At 40.6% G+C, this 20,002-nt stretch overlaps 1 protein-coding gene across 3 annotated transcripts in view; it reads left to right on the forward strand.

Moving 5' to 3' along the window:
* LOC109621464 (calpain-11-like) overlaps window positions 1–17,085 on the forward strand; it is a 259,165-nt gene extending 242,080 nt beyond the window's left edge. The window contains exons 5-10 of one of the 3 annotated variants that reach the window (XM_062856505.1): window positions 14,271–14,411; window positions 14,475–14,628; window positions 14,704–15,579; window positions 15,644–16,106; window positions 16,165–16,220; window positions 16,279–17,026. In XM_062856505.1, coding sequence (XP_062712489.1) covers window positions 14,271–14,411; window positions 14,475–14,628; window positions 14,704–15,579; window positions 15,644–16,106; window positions 16,165–16,220; window positions 16,279–16,305 — 1,717 coding nt within the window. In that variant the 3' untranslated portion in view covers window positions 16,306–17,026. Of the gene's footprint in view, window positions 1–14,270; window positions 14,412–14,474; window positions 14,629–14,703; window positions 15,580–15,643; window positions 16,107–16,164; window positions 16,221–16,278 lie in introns of all 3 variants that reach the window. The other 2 variants (XM_062856503.1, XM_062856506.1) reach the window with 2 other exon arrangements.
* The last annotated feature ends 2,917 nt before the right edge of the window (window positions 17,086–20,002 follow it).

The following is a 20,002-nucleotide window of genomic DNA, read 5'->3' on the forward strand; positions in this document are numbered from 1 at the left end:
TTTGGAACCGGTATCATAAGTTTATGCCATTGGCATTTGGTGGATTTTGAACAAATATCCACGAAAGCTACACCGAATACCTGGCTATTGTTAGTGTGATAATTTTACAACTGATGTTCAATATTCTTCAAATGTACTCAATACGATTGTTGTCTATGCTAGCTAGCGATCAAGCTAGGTCAGGAATTTCATGGCTTTTAAACCAATGAATTGATATTTCACCTTGTGATATGAGGCATTATCTTGCTGGAAATACCATTTATCACCATTATAAGGGAAATTCTAATCAAAGTGTTTATCCTAGACAATAGTTATAGTTTTGAAATTTGTTTCGCATTCAGCATGCCCCCATATGAAATCAGGGGAATATCTTGTGAAAAAAAATCATTGTTACTACCCCAGCTCCTTGCAGTCGTGTCTGGATGCTGAATGGCATATTGCATTATTCTACTCTCCACCTAACAGACACCCCATATTCCAGTAAATTTCCTCAAAATCACTAAATACAACGTGGAATCGTTCAGGTTTCACCCAAAGTAGACGTGATCTAGACGAAAACAGAATTTTAGGGACAATTATTCAATTTTATTATTTCAAGGAAATTATTGTGCTTTTCAATATTTTCCTACATGACATGGAGTGCTAAGTTAGACAGGGGCCGTTCATAAACCACGTAGACTTTTTGGGGGAGGGGGAGGGGTCTGGCCAAAGTCTACGCTCCATACAAATTTTAAAATATTTGTATGGACGAAAGTCTGCGAGGGGGGAGGGGGTGGTCTGAGATGACAAAAATTTGGTCTACGTGGTTTATGAACAGCCCCACAGGAACTAGATAAAAACCCTTTGTTCGCATGTGTTAGTTCAAAATGCGTGAAAATTAGTGTTGCAAAATTTGTGAAATAAATTCCACATGCGGAAGTTTTGGCGGATTTTGCAATGAACAAGTGGCCGGTAGCTGTTTGAACTGTACATCCAATTCCTTCATTATGTTGACAAATTTGGTGCGTATCTAGGGGCTTATATTTCATTTGAAGACAAGTTGCAAGGTTGCTACAGCTGGACAAATGCGTTAGCTTTGAGCAACTTTAGTCTACTTCATCAAGCAAGCCTAGTGTGAATGAATTTCTACACCCGTTCGTTAAGACAGACTTGTTAGAATCCCAATATGGCCGCCACAATGGCCGACTTTGGGACCTACTCACGATTGCGAGTGCACAAATCTCTTCGTAAACAAAACCTGCGCATCCGAGCTTCTTTTTCAAGCTTATTACAAGTGAGCAAGAACAGAATAATGAATTGCACTATTGTTTGAAGCTTGCGTCTTGAGATTTGTGCGTCTGAAGTTTCGATGTACTGTTGAAGCGGGATTTCAAGACGTTTGTCCTTATCATACTTCTTACCTTCTTGCTTATAACTTGGGCTAGCCGGAGAAGGGACCGCCATATTATTTTCATTTCTCATTTCAGAGAACGAGTAAAGGCGGTTGGCTTTCGAGTCATAAGGTGGATTATATGTCCCATCCCAGAACGAAGGGATTCAGTGGAGTGATATTAACTTTCTTCGCAACGTCACTCCCAACGATTTTGTTTCACATCACAACACATACTATACAGAGCGGTTGACGATAAGTCGCCGTTCTTTGGTTTTGTTCAATTGTAACGCTGAACAGTAGGCTTGATCGCTAGCTTGGCCGCTTCAATGACAAGAAAAATAATAAAAGTAGTCGATTTTATCAATTTTCAATATTCTTCCAAGTGATGGATGTGTGTAAATATAGACTAGACGACTAGACTAACTGTGTTTCGCATCCGAATTAGATTTCTCAATGTTGGCATGGATTCTAGATATCCAAAAGCTGGATATAAATAAAGAAGTTACTTTCAAGCGATGATTATAAATAACATCAGATTTCTTCTTCTTCTTCTTCTTCTTTTTCTTCTTCTTAATGGCTCGACGTCCTCACTGGGACTCGGCCTGCCTCGCTTCAACTTAGTGTTCTTTGAACACTTCCACAGTTATTAATTGAAGGGCTTTTCTTTGCCTGCCATTGCATGAATTTGTATATTGTGAGGCAAGTACAATGATACACTATACCCAGGGAATCGAGAAAATTTTCCCGACCGGAACGGGAATCGAACCCGCTGTCTCCGGATTGGCGATCCATAGCCTTAACCACTGCTAACTGGAGACCTAAGGGGCTGTCCATTAATTACGTAAGGGAAATTTTACGATTTTTCGACACCCCCCCCCCCCCCCCCGTTGTAAGGTTTTTGTATGAGAACCCAAATATTTTTGTATGGTGCGTAAGATTTCTCACCCCCCCCCCTCCCCCCATAAACCCTTACGTAATTAATGGACCACCCCTAAGACCTAGCTAACATCATATTTACAGGCTGAGGGTGACGAGATCGATTCCCGGTCGGCCAGGAATTTTCGGTAATGAAAACTTGAGACTAATTAGGTAGTTCTATATTTACATCATGTCTACTTGACATCAAACATCTAACGTTTTCAACAAGCATCATTGCATGAAAAAATAGAAACATTGCTCAATTTCATAAAACAATAAAGAAATAATAATATCAAATTTTGTTTACCAATACCGGTCAATACAAATTCGTACATTCTGGAAGAATAACCTTAATAAAGAGAAGATGTTCTCACAGTTAGTTAACGAGTGAGTCAGGTTTCATATCAACTTATTATATGGATAAACGATCACCTTTTGTTGTGCAGCCATAAACTACCATAATATACTACTAATAGTCCTCTGGGTCTCAGCATCTTCTAAGTGTCGCTTCCTGGTGCAGCAAGTCATCATTGAAGCGCCAAGCCGTTGCGCACAGTAAGTGATCATGTGAAGCCAAAACGATTGAAGCTTACGCATGATTCAATTTTTCGACCTTGGCTGGGTCTCATTAGCAGCCATGAGCAGTTAGTTCCTCGTAAGATAAACATTCAAAAATTCATCAAAACATTGCATCAACAACGGTAAACTGTATGTATCAGAATAACAAAAAAAAAGGCAAAACTTTGAATCAAATCCTCGTTCAAAGTTCACAGAGGAGTTTGCGTCGCGCGGTCAAGGTGCACATAAAACAAAACAGAACCTCGCGCAGAAGCACAGCCGCAGGTCCTCTCCGCGGCAAACCAAGCGGCAAACGTATGTGAACTATCCGCGTTTTTGTTGGCACGAGCGAACGCTGATATTTTGATGCAGCAATCAATACCCTCAACTTTAGTGATGATGAGGTTTGTTTGGCGATCAAACACTTTATAAGCTTAGGTGGGCTCAAGTGGCTGTGAATAAATTACAGTGAATTTGAGAGGATGTTTTGGTGTTTTTGCTTACAAGATGTTTTGTTAATCATGTTGAGGGATACTATGTATTTGTAGGTGGCAGCTTCCCCGTGCATTTGTTATGTTTGTCTAGGAAATTGTTTGCTTGAGACTAGCTCTGTATGACATTTGTGGTCGCTCGTGACTATGTCAGGGTTGGACACAGATATCAGTAACATGTTAAGGACAAACTTCTTAACATCCCGCTTTAAGGACAGACTTGTTAGAATCCCAAAATGGCCGCCTCCATGGCCGACTTTGGCACCTACTCACGATTTCGAGGGCACAGATCTCTTCGTAAACAAAACCAGCGCATCTGATCTTCTTATTTTAGGCTTGTTACGAGTGAGCAAGAACAGAATAATGAAATGCACTGTTGTGTGAAGCTTGATTCTTGAGATTTGTGCGTTTGAAGTTCTGATGCACTGTTGAAGCGGGATTTCAAGACGCTTGTCCTTAACAGTGCATCAAAACTTCAAACGTACAAATCTCAAGAAGCAAGCTTCACACAACAAAGTATTTTATTATTCTGTTCTTGCTCACTTGTAATAAGTCTAAAATAAGAAGATCAAGTGCGCTGCTTTTGTTTACGAAGAGATTTGTGCCCTCGAAATCGTGAGTAGGTGCCAAAGTCGGCCATTGTGGCGGCCATGTTGGGATTCTAACAAGTCTGTCCTTAAAATGCATGCGAATAATCTTTGTCTGATAAATCATTATTAGGTAGAAATTTTTCTGAAAAATGATCAATAGAATAATTACACATTGTCAACTCCTGATTCCGGTATCCCATCTTGAATCACCAGCTGAAAAGAATAATAAATAAGTAATCGAGTGCCACGCTTGCGTGACAGGTGGAGTAGATTTATGTACCGTCCCAGACGCAAAACGGATAATTTCATAATCGACAGTCATTCGGATGCAGTCAAGCAACAGCTTAAGATATCCAACCACAAAGCCATAAACACACTTATCGCTTGGAAGGTGGCGAATCTTCTTCCTATGGAGATTCACTCTTTGGCAGTTTGAGCCCTCGTAGTTATGGCTGATGATAGGCGCGCACGCCTAGTTACCTACCTAGTTCTACGCTTTACAACATAAGCCGCATGACACCGTTCGCTCGCAGTGTGTCGGGTCAACTGAGGTTGACCTTTCCTCGTAACAACTCAACTATACTTCGGTATGTCGCCACGTGACTTTCTTCGCAAAAGGTTTTGCACACATTCGTCTTATGGGTTTTAAGCTTCATCGGCCAACAATCGAGAAACGGTTATTGAATTCAATGGGCGCCAATGGGTGATGGATTCTGTTGTTGACTTTACTTGGCAGTCACGATCTCCAGTATTGGAAGATTGAATTGTTTAGAAGGTTACAAGCAAGTTTGATCGATTGATTAGATCCTCGTCTCGGGCTTTTGTTTACTAGCGCCGAGCTAATGGTGCATTGATATTTGCAGGAAAGTTTTGCAGTTCAGAAGAAATTGGTCATTGTTGACAGAAATCGCACATTTGGACATGTGATTCGAACGCCACAATCTTGTCAAATGATGACTAAGGAAAATCTGCATTGCTCTTGACGTAAATTTTGCTAACAATTGTGCAGTGTGACTGAAGTGATGTGATTTTGGTGAATTAATGAGTTGTCAATTGATTAATTTCTCGAAACAGTAAAGTGATTAGTGTTAGTAAAAGAATTGAATTTGTCAAACACCCTAAGTGCTTTCAGGTCACCAGCATGGTCCAAGTATCATGATCGTAGAGAAATAACACAGTCTTATCAGCGTTTTGATCGTGGTAAATCGTTTTTGACGGCACTTATCCCAATGTCGTCAGGGAAACAAACAAATCGGCCGGATATGTTAGAAATTCTACCCCGGTAGGCCCGTAAGCTCATCACTTTGTTGTAGCTCCCGTTAGGATTCCAGAGATTTGAACTGGAGTGCTCGACCAAAATCTTCACGCAGCCCGAACAAAGTCAGGTAACAAAGAGATATCACTTTGATAACAAACTGTGTAACAATGGATCCTCTTCTCATGCCATGTCATTGGTTGGGAGAAGCATAAATTAACAATGTGCATAAATTAGAAAGGGCAAAAGAGCGAAATCTGAGCATATATTAAGTCGTGGATAAAATGAGAGAATCTAGTTCCCGAGAACAGGTCTTGCTTCTGGGCATTTGATATGAGACCAAGGGGGTTTCCAGGAAGTTCCTGAAGAGCCCTACAAAAGGGGGTTCCAAGGGGCTTCAGGAGAGTTTCAGGGGGTTGTTTCATATTATTGTATGAGCCTCCAGTTTCATTGGCGTTCTAATGGGATTACGGGGATTTCAGGGGTGCTTCAATAATATTAAGGGGGTTTCAGAGACATTTCAAAGGGCTTTGATGGTGATTCAGACCCACTGACCAGAAGCCTTTGAAGGGCGTAACAAGGGATTTCCAGGCATTTTAGAGCATTTCAGAAGTGTTCTAATGGATTTCTATTGGCATATCAAATTGATTGTGATGATTCCACGGACATTTTAATGGGATTACCGAGGTTTCAGGGGCGTTTCTTAAAAGTTAACGGACACCGTCTTCAGAGGCTGTACAGATTAGCGAAACTTAACACTAACAACGAAAATACATTATGAGCACCAGTGGATACGATTTCTTGGAAAAAGTTCCATCACCCGGAGTGGGAATCGAACCCTCACCCCATAGCATGGTACGGTTATATGCTTGGTGACGCTAACTGTACGACCCACGAGGCTTTCAAGGCATTTAAAAAAGACACTACACCGTCTTCAACCAGAGGTTGTACAGACTAAACAAGCACTAACATTAGACACCGGCATCACACGAAACACACCCAGTAGCCCAGTGGAGAATTTTTCGTTTCACGAAAAGTTTTCCCCGACTGGAGCGGGAATCGAACCCACACTCCTAGGCTTACGAAACGACTAGATAACTGATGCCTCTAGCCGCATAGCCACGAAGCCCACGAATTTCAGATGCGTTTCAAAGGTTTTTGTGGAGGAGTCTCTGGAAATCCTCGGAAATCTTCTGAAATGTCATCAAAGTTTCCATAACCTTCCAGGACGCGCGCCATCAAGCAACCGAAACTGCACCGCGCTTGTGCTGTATACGAAAAGCGGGGGTTAAACCCCCACGAATCCATTGTAACGCACCTGAGATCCTCCGAAATCTCCGAAAACGCTTTGAGACCTGACAGAAATCGTCTAAAACTTTCTGAAATGCCCGCGCAATCTGCTTTAAAACCCCTCGGACTTCGTATAACCCACCTGAACCCTTCGAAACCCCCGAAAACGCCCACGTAACGTTTCTAAACCCGCCAAACATTCTCTTTCACTCTCTAAATTGCCACCTACTTGAGACCCTCAGAAACCAACGAAAACGCCTCCGTAACGCCTCTGAAATCTGACGAAAACCCATGTTAAGCACCTGAGACCCTCAGAAACCCCCAAAAATGCCTGCGTTACGCCTCTGTAACCCACAGAAAATCCTCTGAAACAGACGCGCCAACTTGGTCAAAATATTGAGGGGACAAAGCTTGTTTTTTCTGATTTTTGTATGGGAAAATTGAAAAATCCTCAATTATTGGGGGCAAACCTATGCTTGCCCCCCTAAATTGGCGCCTATGTTCTGAAACTTCCTGAAATGTCCGTAACATCCCCCTTAATCCCCTTCGGACTCCATGTTCACGCACCTGTAACGTCCGAAAACACGTTGAAATCCTCTGAAACTGTCTGCAATGCTTTCGAGAGCTCCCCTGAAGCCTGATCTGAAAATCGGTGTACCCACATTCTCACACTTCCGGTTCTCAGGTAACTCGAGATGACTCTTTTGCATTTTTCGGAACATCCTAGTTCGGAACCATTGGAACTCCAGCTCTAGTCTAGTCTAGTCTAGTCTACACATACACAGTAGAGTGGGTCATCGTTTCTATGGGAAAATGAGAAATTCAATGGTATCCCATCAGATCAAAGCTTTTTTGATCCCATTTCAGGACCCAAATAAGTGTGCAAAATTTGGGCACGATCGGTTATGTCTACGTTTTGCGCATCGCGTTTGAAGTTTGTATGGGGTTTTGCAAGAGAAAACACATATATTTGCATTTCTCTTATAACAAGCTCGAATTTTTCTAAAAACATGTAACTGATAAAGTGAAAACATAGCCTTGGGTGTCTTGAAAAACTTTGTCGAAGACCGCGAAGTGATCTGATTCTTATGAAAAAAGTTATAGCGTTGGCATTGCTTGGTGAAACAGCATGATTTTGTTGCTATTGTTATTCCTTTACATGTTAAAACATAAACACATGCGTGCGGTTCGTTGGTTATAACTATTTTTACAAGCATAGGATCGCTTTGCGGTCTTCAACAAAGTTTTTCAGAACATCCTAGGCTATCATTTTACAGTATCTGTTAAAAAGTTTCAGACAAACTTTTTCAACTTATGACAAAAATGCAAAAAAGTATGTTTTCCCATACAAAATCCCATACAAATTTTAATTGCAATGCGCAAAGCGTAGACACAACCGATCGTGCTCAAATTTTGCACAGTCACTCAGGACCCGAAACGGAACCAAAAAAGCTTTGATCTGAGAAAACGGTTCCGATGACCCACACTAATACACAGCCATTCATTGAAAGAATCCTGGAAAATGATAGAATAGACTACTTCCATCATTTTTCATGCCAGTATTAATGATTGCAGTACATCAGAGATGCATTAGAAGCATTAAAGCGGCCAGGCCTACTGTGCAGGGTCTCCAGTTAGCCTAGTGGTTAAGGCTACGGATCGCCAATCCGGAGACGGCGGGTTCGATTCTCGTTCCGGTCGGGAAATTTTTCTCGACTCCCTGGGCATAGTGTATCACTGTACTTGCCACACAATGTACAAATTCATGCAATGGCAAGCAAAGAAAGCCCTTCAATGAATAACTGTGGGAGTGCTTTAAAAACACTTGAAAAGAAGCAGGCCAAGTTCCAATGCCAACGTCGAGCCATAAAGAAGAAGGAGAAGAAGACAAGGGGTTTCAGGGCATTTCAGAGAGTTTCAGGAGCGTTCCAAGGGGTTTTAGGTGGCATATAAAATTGATTGTGATGATCTCATGGGCGTTTCAATGGGATCACGGAGGTATCAGGCATTTCAGGGACGTTTCAAGAAATTTCAGGGGCGCTCAAAGGGGTTCAAAGGGTTTTTGTGAAGGGGAATCCCCTGAAACCTTCTAAAATTCCCCCGAAATCCTCCTAAACGGCAGACAATTAAACGTTCCGTTAATAAAAAAAATCCCACAAATAATTCTTAAAGTCCCAGTGAAGAAGTAAAGGTGGAATCAATGATAAATAACAAAAGATTCATAAACAAATAAAAAAAAATGCATAAATATATCGAAACTTTCCATAAATAACTGGTTTTTGAGTAATAAGTAACGTTAAAAATGCATTAAATTAATCAACAATTGTAATAAAAGAATGTACTTTCTCATCCAAAAAAGTTTAATTTTCCATAAATAAATACGAGTTCCCCATAACAAATTAAGATATTTCACAAAAAATATCGAAACAGCAATGAAATATTCAAAAAATTACATATGCCTATGAAATACACCTAAACCCCATCACGTAACGCACCTGAGAACCTCCGAAACCTAGGTAAACGTAACTGCCACGCTTCCAAAACCCGCCGAAAACCCACCGAAAACACCCCTGAAACCTGCTCCGAAAATCAGTGTCTCACTTCTGGTTCTCGAGAAATCTGCATGATGAAAACTGTGAAATCCAAAGAATATGATTAAAAAATGCAAGATAAAAAAATTCCATAAAAAATCAGCCCATATGTCGATTTTGGCCAGGTTTGTTGCGGGAGGGGGGGGGGGGGGGTGGAGAGGATTGGTGTTAACACCTTGGGGGTTGGAAGGGGTTAAATGAGGGTTTTCCTAAAGATGGTGCTATAAAGAACTAACTTGAATATGTTCTAGAAAGGTTATCCAAGAGCTTAGGTTGTTCATGGACTTTCGCGAGTAAGCGCCTTAAGATCTACAATCGTTATCGATGGATTGTTGTTACACGATGGATACGTTGCAACACCCTACAGATCCAGAGTTCTGTAGAGACGTAGTTTTCAAAGATTTTCTAGGACCTACAAGAGCTTCCGCGAGTACAGGCCTGAAAATCTTTCAAAAATCAATTAATTGTTGCTACAATACTGATGTGTTGTAACATCCTATAGGTTCGAGGTCATCCAAGAACTTCCGCAAGTAAAGGCCTGAAGATCTACTAGCGTAATCAATAAATTGTTGTTACATTACTGATACGATGTAACATAAAACAGATTTATGAAACACGGTTCTATAGAGAAGTTATTTTCATAAATGTTCCATGTAATCCCAGATCTTCCGCGAGTAAAATAAACCTTAAGAAATAAGCATAATCAGTGGACTTTTGTTGCATTACTGATGCGGTGCAACATCTTATAGGTTCTAGGTCATCCAATTACTCTCGCGAATATAGGTATTAAGATCTAAAAGCGTGGTCAATGGGTTGTTATCACATAACTGATACGATACAACACTCTACAGGACCATGTAAAATAAATTAAAAATGTAATAATGACGGTAACTATAGCAACGGCGGCGAGCAAAGGAAGGTTGCAAGGTCCAGGAGGTCCCAAAGGGGTTTCAGCGAAGTACTAGGAGATTGCAGTGGTGTTTCAATGGGGTACTACGAAATCTTTGAAGCGTTTAACCATTGAGCAGCCGCGTCTTTGATTATCTACAGTGACGCCGCGCTCACACGGTATATATACATACCACATGCGTGCATTTTTCATGGTGCGTGTACTCAGTACACGACGCAACCGCTTAAGGGGGTTTCAGGATACTCTAAGGGGGCTCCAGGGATTCTAGGGGGACTAAGGAGTGCTTCAGAGAATCTCAGGGACGTTTCAGAGTGTCTCAGGGGAATTTCAGGGAAGCTCAGAGGGTTCCAGGGGAGTTCTAGCGGGTCTCAGAGACGTTTCAATGACAATCCAAGGAGTACCATGGTGTGCCAGGGCATTTGAGGGGGCCTCAATCGCGTCTCAGGGGGAACAGGGGGTTCCATGAGGTCTCAAGGGTGTTTCAGGAGATTTTAGGGGACTATCTTGAGGCCTCAGGAGCATTTTAGGAGGGTTCTAGGGGATCTCAGGGGTGATTCAAGGGGTCTCACGGGGTGTTCCAGATGGTGTCAGTGAGATTTTAGGAGGTCTTAGGGGTATTTCAGAGGGGTACCTGGAGCTCTCAGAGGCGTTTCAGGGGCTTCCAGGTGGCTTTAGGCAAAAAATGACAGTTTCACAATGTAGACCTGGAGTTGCAGTGGTTCCGAGAATCGCGAAAGAGTCATGCAGGTAGCTCGAGGGGATCGCTTTAGGGGGATTTCGGGGGCATCTCAGCAATATTCAGATAATTTTCGGTGGGATTCAAAGGCGTTTCACAGGCGTTTTTGGGGTTTTCGGAAGATCTCAGGTACGCTATATCCAAGGTCCAAGGGCTTTTGAGGGCATTTCAGGAAGCTTCAGAGGACTTTTGACGGGCTTTAGAGACGTTACATAGTCGTTTTTGGTGCTTTTGAAGGGAATCCAATGCATTAAATGGAACCAGCGGGAGTTTTCCGGGGATTTCAGAGGCCTTTTAGGTAATTTCAGAGGATTTTTAGAGACCGGTTCACGAAAACCCTGGAAGCCCCTTGAAATGTCCTTGAAACATCCATAATCCCATTTAGATGCCTTTTTAAATCCCCATAATCCATTTGAAATGCTCCTGAAACCCCTTGAATTAAAGTGTGTTTCTCAAACCTGCCTAACACAGAAAAAAATATGTAATTAAAAATCAGCGAGAAATCATGCACATAAAGGGAATGCTAGAGTTAGTGCACTTTTACATAAGATATAATGTAAAATTAAAGTACCATCTTGTAAATTTCCACCAACCATCGCGTAAACCTTCCATAGACTCTAACCCGTTTCGCGACTATTAGCGGAAATTTACACGAACGTAACGTAATTTTACATGATATCTCATGTAAATATGCACTATCTCTATCTCTAGCATTCCCTTTATGTGCATGACTTTTCGCTGAATTTTACATGAATGTTTTTTTCTGTGCATAACGCCCCTGAAACCTCCGTAATCCCATTGAAACGCCGTTGAAATGATAATATTTTTTTAATAGTGACCACGGATAAAACCTTTTTTTTTATTCGTAATCTTAAATCATCCTTAAGATTAACCCTAAAAAAGATACCTTCATGGCCTCAGTTTCGTCACCTCGCTGAGTGTGTTCCATCAAAGACGAGCTCCACAGAAAAAAATATTCATGTAAAATTCAGCGAAAAATCATGCACATAAAGGGAATGATAGAGTTAGTGCCTATTTACATGAGATGTCATGTAAAATTACGTTACGTTCGTGTAAATTTCCGCTAATAGTCACGTAACCGGTTGGTGTCCAAAATGGTTTACGCGATGGTTGGCGGAAATTTACACGATGGTAATGTAATTTTACATTATATCTCATGTAAAAGTGCATTATACTCATGTAAAAGTGTAAAAGTCTCTAGCATTCCCTTTATGTGCATGATTTCTCGCTGAATTCTAATTACATATTTTTTTCTGTGTCTGAAAGGCGCCTGGAGTACAATGGACCCCAGGTATCCATTTTAGGGTTAATCATTAATCGCAGAAATTGGATTTTTATTCATCAATGATTAATCATGATTTATTTTTTGTCAAGATTCATAGTCCATACGCTCTGAATTGAGGTATAGCTAAAAAATCTGGAGCACATCTGGGCTTGGATTCGGAGTCATCCTGAGACAAAAATGTTTCGCTGTGTTATCAGCATCATTATCAGCGACCTTATTGTTCTTGGGGTAATGAACGCCAAGGTATCCTTTACTTCCCTCTGCAATTGATTAGTTTCCTTAGTACGTCGTACCTGAATTATTTGTGCAATTAAGGTGTTCGTAGAAATACTGCTTCCACCTTTCAATCGAGTGACGTAAATCTGTGTAAAGATGCTCCCATTCATATCCCTACCTATTTCGGTACGAAACCTTGAGCATCTTGAAGAACTTCCACGTCGACGTCTCAGCGGTAGCATTTCTTCACACTTCGCCTCTTCAAAATGTCGTTTTTCTACTTCTCCTGGAAGAGACTGATCTGCTACTTTCGTTTCCGCAAACATTCCACATTTTGCAGGGTCCCATGCTGAAGTATGACCGCTTGCGCTGCGTTCCTCTCCTTCCAAATCACTCGGAGACAGTGTTCACGACTGCATTGTTGTTAGTTGCTTTGCCTGTACTACATCAATCCTTAACAGGTGCCTCTGCGAACTCACTCTCGTCCTGAAAAATGTTTCGAAAATCTGCGCGTATACAATGGCGGGGGTCTCCAGTTAGCCTAGTGGTTAAGACTATGGATCGCCAATCCGGAGACGGCGGGTTCGATTCCCGTTCCGGTCGGGACTCCCTGGGCTCGACTCCCTGGGCATAGTGTATCATTGTACTTGCCTCACAATATACAAATTCAAGCAATGACAGGCAAAGAAAGCCCTTCAACTAATATCTGTTGAAGTGCTCTAAGAACACTAAGTTGAAGCGAGGCAGGCCAAGTCCCAGCGGGAATGTAGAGCCAAAAAGAAAAAGAAAAAGATGATCTGGTGGCTGCAATCGCTCAATATTGTACCAATTCGGTCGTTGATAAGGACTGTTCATTAAAGAAAGTGGACATCTGTTTACCAATAGTTTAGAGTTAAAACTAAACAAAAAAAATGTGAATTTTTGCTCAGTGTGTAAAAACATTGTTCACTTTGGCAACACATTCAAAGAAAACGAAAAAAGTGAGAAATTTTGAGCGATGGGTTGAATTAGTTTAGCGACTAGCAGATAAATTCTGCACAAATGGTGTTCCAAAAAGTTGTCGTTTTGAGAATTGGCATACTAGTACGCTTCCGGTACCGCAATTTTTCAACGCTGAGCAGGGGACAGATGTGCTGGATGTTATAGAGTACATCAGAACCGAAAAATTTGGAATAAAGTTTTAGGTGTGGCAAGCCAGTTGTTCATGTGGCTTAAACAGTTCTTCGTATTTCACAACAGGAACAATCAACGGTGAAAATAACATAAAGGAATGCATCAAAAACGACTTCTACCCATCTATCGAAAACATACGGATCCTCCATTGTTTAAGCCGGATCTGGCATCCGCTCATTACGTTTCTTCTATACTAGAGATGCTCAAGACGGAAAAAGTCGAATTTGTCGAAAAATGGCAAAATCCACCAAACTTCCCTGAACTGCGTCCTGTGAAAAGATACTGGACAATAATTAAGCGGCATCTCAAGAAAGATGGAAGAGAAGAAAGCTCTGTTGATTGCTTCAAGAAAATTTGATCTGCGGCACCACGAAATGTTACGGAGAAAGTTGTGCAGAATCTAATGGGAGGTATCAAGAGGAAAGTCCGAGCGTTCTTCAGAAATGCGAAGTAAATGTTCGAACTCTCGTTAATTCGGCCACATGAATGTTGATTGTATTAAACAAAAAATAAACTTATGAATTTGTTCGAAAATAAATATTTTCTATTGAAAAACAGATGTCCACTTTCTTTAATGAACAGTCCTTACCAGATTTTGATGACATATTCTTGCATGAAGAGTAAGGCTCACGATTTTAATTCACGAAAATAAAAAGATTAAAAAACTAATTAATCATTTTCTACGGGGTGACAAAGCCCATTTTATTTTATAATAGATATGAAATATTTTATTTATCAAGAGGTAGAAAATTGTTTAACTCATGATGACTCCTTTATACTTATAGTAATTCCCGACAACCCTAAAAGATTCAAATTTCCTTATCATTCGAATATTAATGACGCATTTTTTTCGTTCAATTTCAGATTCCGCTTCTGGCAGTGGGGCAAATGGGTTGAGGTTCGGGTGGACGACCGACTGCCGACGCGAGGAGACCGACCAGCCCACATGCACTGTGCCCAACCGGACATCTTCTGGGCTGCACTGCTGGAGAAAGCTTATGCCAAGTTGAATTGCCTTACTCTGCTGGCCTAAATCGGAACACTAACGCCTTTGAACCCCCATTTCAGATTATACGGAGGCTACGCCTTCCTCAAGTTCGGAACTGTGGGCCGTGCCTTGCAGGACCTCACCGGAGCAGTTGTACAGAGCGTCCCACCTAGTGGGCCCCTGCTGGGTGGTGCCGTGCCAAGATCAACCCTATTAGTAGCGATTAGTGGAGTGGTAAATGAAAGCGGTTTCTCCATTTTTGGTTCATTGAGCTGCTCTTATAATTTTGGCAACTTTTTACAATTTCAGGAAAAGGAAACCAAAAGAAGACGATCCGGACTGCTGTCGGAGCATCCCTACAGTGTGACGGGTCTAGCGAGGGTACGTGCCAATTCTTCCGATTCATCGCAAGCCAGCGGACAGTCGGGGGACACCAGTTTGATACGATTGCGTAGTCCTTGGATCGGGGGTGAATGGGGAGGAGTTTGGTGTGGTGCCTGGTCCGAGCGTAGTTGGGAATGGAATGCGCTGAACGAACGGGATCGAGAACTGCTGTCGTCCAGATCGTCGAACGATTGCGAGTTTTGGATGTCTGTTAGTGAGTTTCTGTCAAGGTTCGTGGTGATTTGGTTAGCCCACATCGGACCAGACGATTGGGCGTTGGAACCGGGCTTGCATACCCGAACGCCATGGCGAGCGGCTCTAGCGGTTCGACAGTGGCGAGCTGGATTCAATGCTGGAGGTCCTCACAAGTTCATCGAAACGACAGCTACAAATCCTCAGTTCCGCATACGGGTACCGGCTGGCCATCCTGCTAAAGCTCATGTCGTTGTAGCAGTATCGCAGAAGTACGAGTGCTACAGAAGTCGTAACTACGAGGATGAAGAAATAGGGTTCACGATCTACGAGGTTCCACCAGGCATGCAACGGGTAACTCCGCAATACGTTAGCGAACAGATGCCTCTGGACTTTGCTCCTCTGTCGAATTTAAGAGAGATTGCAACGTTTTTCGCACTGCCGGCTGGAGACTTCGTGGTCATGCCGCATTCTCAACAGCATAGGGAAGGTCGATTTCTTTTGAGAATATTTGCCGATCAACATACCGACGTCTGGGAAGTCAACGAAGAAAATCTAGTTATTCACAACATTGCAGCTGAGTTCTGTGACGAAAGGACGATAGACGCTGTATGTCAAACTTTAGCACTTGATCGTGATCGAATTTCCTACCAATTTTATCTTATTCTTCTAGAGAATTTTATACAAGTTACGCTCGAGGTATCCTCACGAGATAGAATCAACCCAACTGCAAGCAATTCTCAAGGCACATGGTGGGAACAATCGAGGATTTCGGGGCCTCGGAGGAATCAACTGTGGTCCTTCGTTGGAGCTTTGCCGTGGAATGCTTGCACTTCGGGATCCTGCTCTCGGGGGTCGGCTATCGATTGAACACGTTCCAGCTCTGATCGGACTGATGCGATTCTGGAAGGCAGCCTTCCGACGATGTGGACCATCATCTTCTGGAACGGCTACACTCAGCCGAGGAATATGGGCGTCTAAAGTGTCCTCGTACTGTCTACGGGGTTTGTTGTGGGCAGGAGGAGCAACCGCTAGCAATAAAGTGCTGGAAGCTTTAGTCAGTAGGTTTACCCGGAATCGACAAATCACACTCGAAGGATACTTGCTATCGATGGCAAGATTACACTTAGCTCATGGTATAGATGATTAAAATTTGCATTCTTGAAATATTATCTGATTTCCTGTCATTTTTAGAACGATACCACAGCTTGGATGCCAAAGCTAAAGCTAGCCCATTATCATTGGAAGAGGTAAGAACTTCTGAAATAGAATAAAAATCAACTTGACTTACGATGCACTTCATTGCAGATGATCCTGATGACGATTTATTCATGACGTGGTAGATTACATCGGACCCAATATAGCACAATCAAAAATCATATAAAGTGAACCAAAGACGGCGACTAAACTGTTGGCATACCCACACTACTACTGACATCTAGCTGGCCTAAAGAGAGCAATGCAATATTCTTACTGCGTTTAGGACTTTTATTATTGTTAGGGAACTCTTTTAAATTTTTCAAATGCTGTAAAAAACACCGAATCCATACTAGTGATATTTACCGTTCTGAAGAGATATATGAATAAACTAAGAGTTAAAATTCAACTTCTGCAGCAAGTAACGTAAAACGAAAGTATTATCAAACTAAAATTCCGTTGAAATTGAAAATACGATAATTTATCATTGCCTAGGAGTTAGAGCTGCGACAGCAACAGATAACACTTATTTTTATAGCATAATTATATACTTTAGCAAAGAAATTGTTGTTACTGGATAAACGTTATTTACTAATTTATCAATGAAGATACTACTGCGCTATTCATTTCTTTTTTATCCGAAATCTTGAAAGTAGGTTTACTAGTACGACCTTCATATTTTTTTGTTGTTGTTTTTTTTCTCTTGGCTCATAAAGATTACTTTGTAAACTAGTGTTCTTCGAGCACTTATTAGATATTTACTTAGAGCTTCCTTTGCCAATGGCCATTTCCACATTCCTATGTCTTTCGAAAGACGGGCACGAAGATACTATATGCCCAAGGAAAACAAGGCAATTCCCATTGCGAAAAGTTCCTTGTCAACGGGAAATCGAATCCAAACACCCTCTTCATAAACTTGTAGTGTACTGCTAAGAAACGCGTATTTTCCGTTGAGACCTTGCCAGCCTCAAAAATGTACATTTTAGTAAAGAACTGAGTCGACTTAGATTCATTTGACAGAATCGGTTGAGCTTAACCCACGTCTCCAATTGGCGGAAATGTCTTGTTATTTTACACCCAGAGAGAAAATACTTCAAACATGTTAAACACCATTGCTTTCCTTGAAAATGGGGATAGAACACATCTGTCCGGTAAAACGGAAAAACTTTTATTTTGTTATTTTTTTTTTTGTTTTTATTAATGTGTATTTTAACTTATAACTAATTCTACACTTATTTTGTTATTATTTTTATTAACGTGTATTTTAATTTAAAACTAATTCTTAACTCAACTAAAAATAAAAAAAATCATTGCGGTCTAGTGGTAACGTAGAATTAATAAGCTCCGATGGTAGTAGTATCAGTATTGTCACCAAGGGTCTGTTAGATTGGGTATTCAAAGATAATTTTCGAATAAATAAAAAAAATGTTTCAATTTTTGAACTGCAAAAATAAATCTACACAGATAAAAATAATGAGATTTACACGTCATGTAAACTTTAGTTTAGTCAAATAAACTTAGTGTTATGATGGTTTACATGATATATCATGTAAATTTGTGTTATACATATGTTATGTAAACACACAGAGTCATGTTGAATTACATGACTTATAATGGAAGTTTACATGATATTTTATGACTTTTACATGATATGTCATGCAAACTTCTGTGATATGCCACGCTCCAATCATGTGCATCATATGTCACAGAACTTTACACTCTTTTTTCGATCTGTGTACTGTTCTGCAGTCCTTCTAGTCAAAGCTGGAATTTTTTACAAAATATTCTCCGGGAGAACTGATACCTATTTATGAAATGGATCGTCTCGAAACTCCTCCAAGAGGTTGCCTGAACTAGATTCATTCAGCAGTTTAACCAGCAGCTTTTTTTACTTTACTTCGGTAATTTCACTAGAAGTATAACAAGAAATCCTCTTCTATATTTGCCAGGATTTTTACCGGATTTCGGAATTCCATCTGTAATTCCTCCAAGATTTTGCTTTCAAATTCCTGCAACATTGTCTCGAATAATTCCTCCCTGATTTCATTTTGGAATTCTTTCAAAAGTACATCAAGGAGTTCCTAATTTATTTATTTATTCACTGAACGCTTAACAATTGAGATATAGGGAAATTACTGATCACATACTCTCGCAATATTGTACCTCTCTGTGGGGCTGTGTTGCTGCCGTTTCGAATACTTTACCCAAAGCCAATTCCGAGCGAATCGTAGGTACATCGTAAGATATAGTGTAGCCAAGAGGAAAAATAAATCTATTGTATTGTACTATTCGTCGTGAACTGCGCAGATCGAAAAAAGAATGTAAAATTGTGTGTCATATGATGCACATGATTGGAGCGTGGGATATCACAGAAGTTTACATGACATATCATGTAAATGTCATAAAATATCATGTAAACTTACATTATATGTCATGTAATTCAGCATGACTCTGAGTGTTTACATGACATATAACGCAAATTTACATGATATATCATGTAAACCATCATAACTGTAAGTTAACATGACTAAAATGAAGTTTACATGACGTGTAAATCTCATTATTTTTATCTGTGTATTGTCGCGTCCATTTTTTGTATGCAATATTGTTAGCAATCTTGTGACGTAGTTGGAGGGGGAGGCAAGGCCTCTCAAAATCAATGACATCCGGAAAATATCGACGCAGTTTACCTTATTTAGGCATATTCACGTAAAAACTAGCACATTGAGCTGAAAAAAGTTCAAAATTGTTCAATTTTAGAGAGCTTCGCCCCCCCCCAACTACGTCACAAGTTGGCGCGTATGTTAGCAATATTTTGAATTACAATACTTTTCTGCCCTGCCGTGTGCAGTATAGTTGTCCCATGTTCCAAAACAGCAAACTGAGAAAAACGCGTTGTTTCCTTCTCTACGAACAAGTGTAATAAAAACAAAACGTGAATTCATCAGCATATCGTTAGAATTGGATTCAGATTTTCTCGGCATAAGCTGTCCCATGTCATGTGAGATGTTCAGTATAAGCTGTCCCATGTTGTAATTTTCATCATAAGCTGTCCCATGTCGAGTTTTGCAGCATAAGATGTCCCATGTTGAATTTTACAAATGATATCAGGATTTCCGTAAAATGTACACGATTCCCTCAGAGATGCTCGAACAGCTTTTTATGCGTATAAATTTAACATGAGATAGCTTTTGAGAAAAAATAAATGAACATGGGACTGCTTATGCTGCAAAATGGAACATGGGCCAACTTTTGATGACAAAACTGAACATGGGACAAATTGACTTGATGTTGTTTTCATGGAGTTTCTGAACAAAGTATACTAACCGAGAGTAGGTTCTGAAAGTATACGCAAAAATAGACCTTTTGATGATAAAAAGTCAAAATCGTCAAAAAGTAATATGGGACAACTATGCTGCACTGCACACGGCAGTTTTAGAAAGGATTTTTTTTATGTACAATTTTTTTTATGTACAGCAATTGCTAGTGCTCTTTTAAGGACAAACGTCTTGAAATCCCGCTTCAAGAGTCCATCAGACCTTTAGACGCACAAATCTCAAGATGCGAGATTCAAATAACAGTGCATTTCATTATTCTGTTCTTGCTCACTTCTAATAAGCTTAAAATAAAAAGATCAGATGCGCTGGTTTTGTTTACGAAGAGATTTGTGCACTCGAAATCGTGAGTAGGTGCGAAAGTCGGACATTGTGGCGGCCATTTTGGGATTCTAACAAGTCTGTCCTTAAATAAAAAGGAAAATTGTAACACACGACCTAAACATACAAACTCAAAAACTTGATTGGAAGGATGGTTTTAGATAACCGGATGGAATTGC

Source organism: Aedes albopictus, chromosome 3, assembly GCF_035046485.1.
Source record: "Aedes albopictus strain Foshan chromosome 3, AalbF5, whole genome shotgun sequence".
Classification (NCBI taxonomy): domain Eukaryota; kingdom Metazoa; phylum Arthropoda; class Insecta; order Diptera; family Culicidae; genus Aedes; species Aedes albopictus.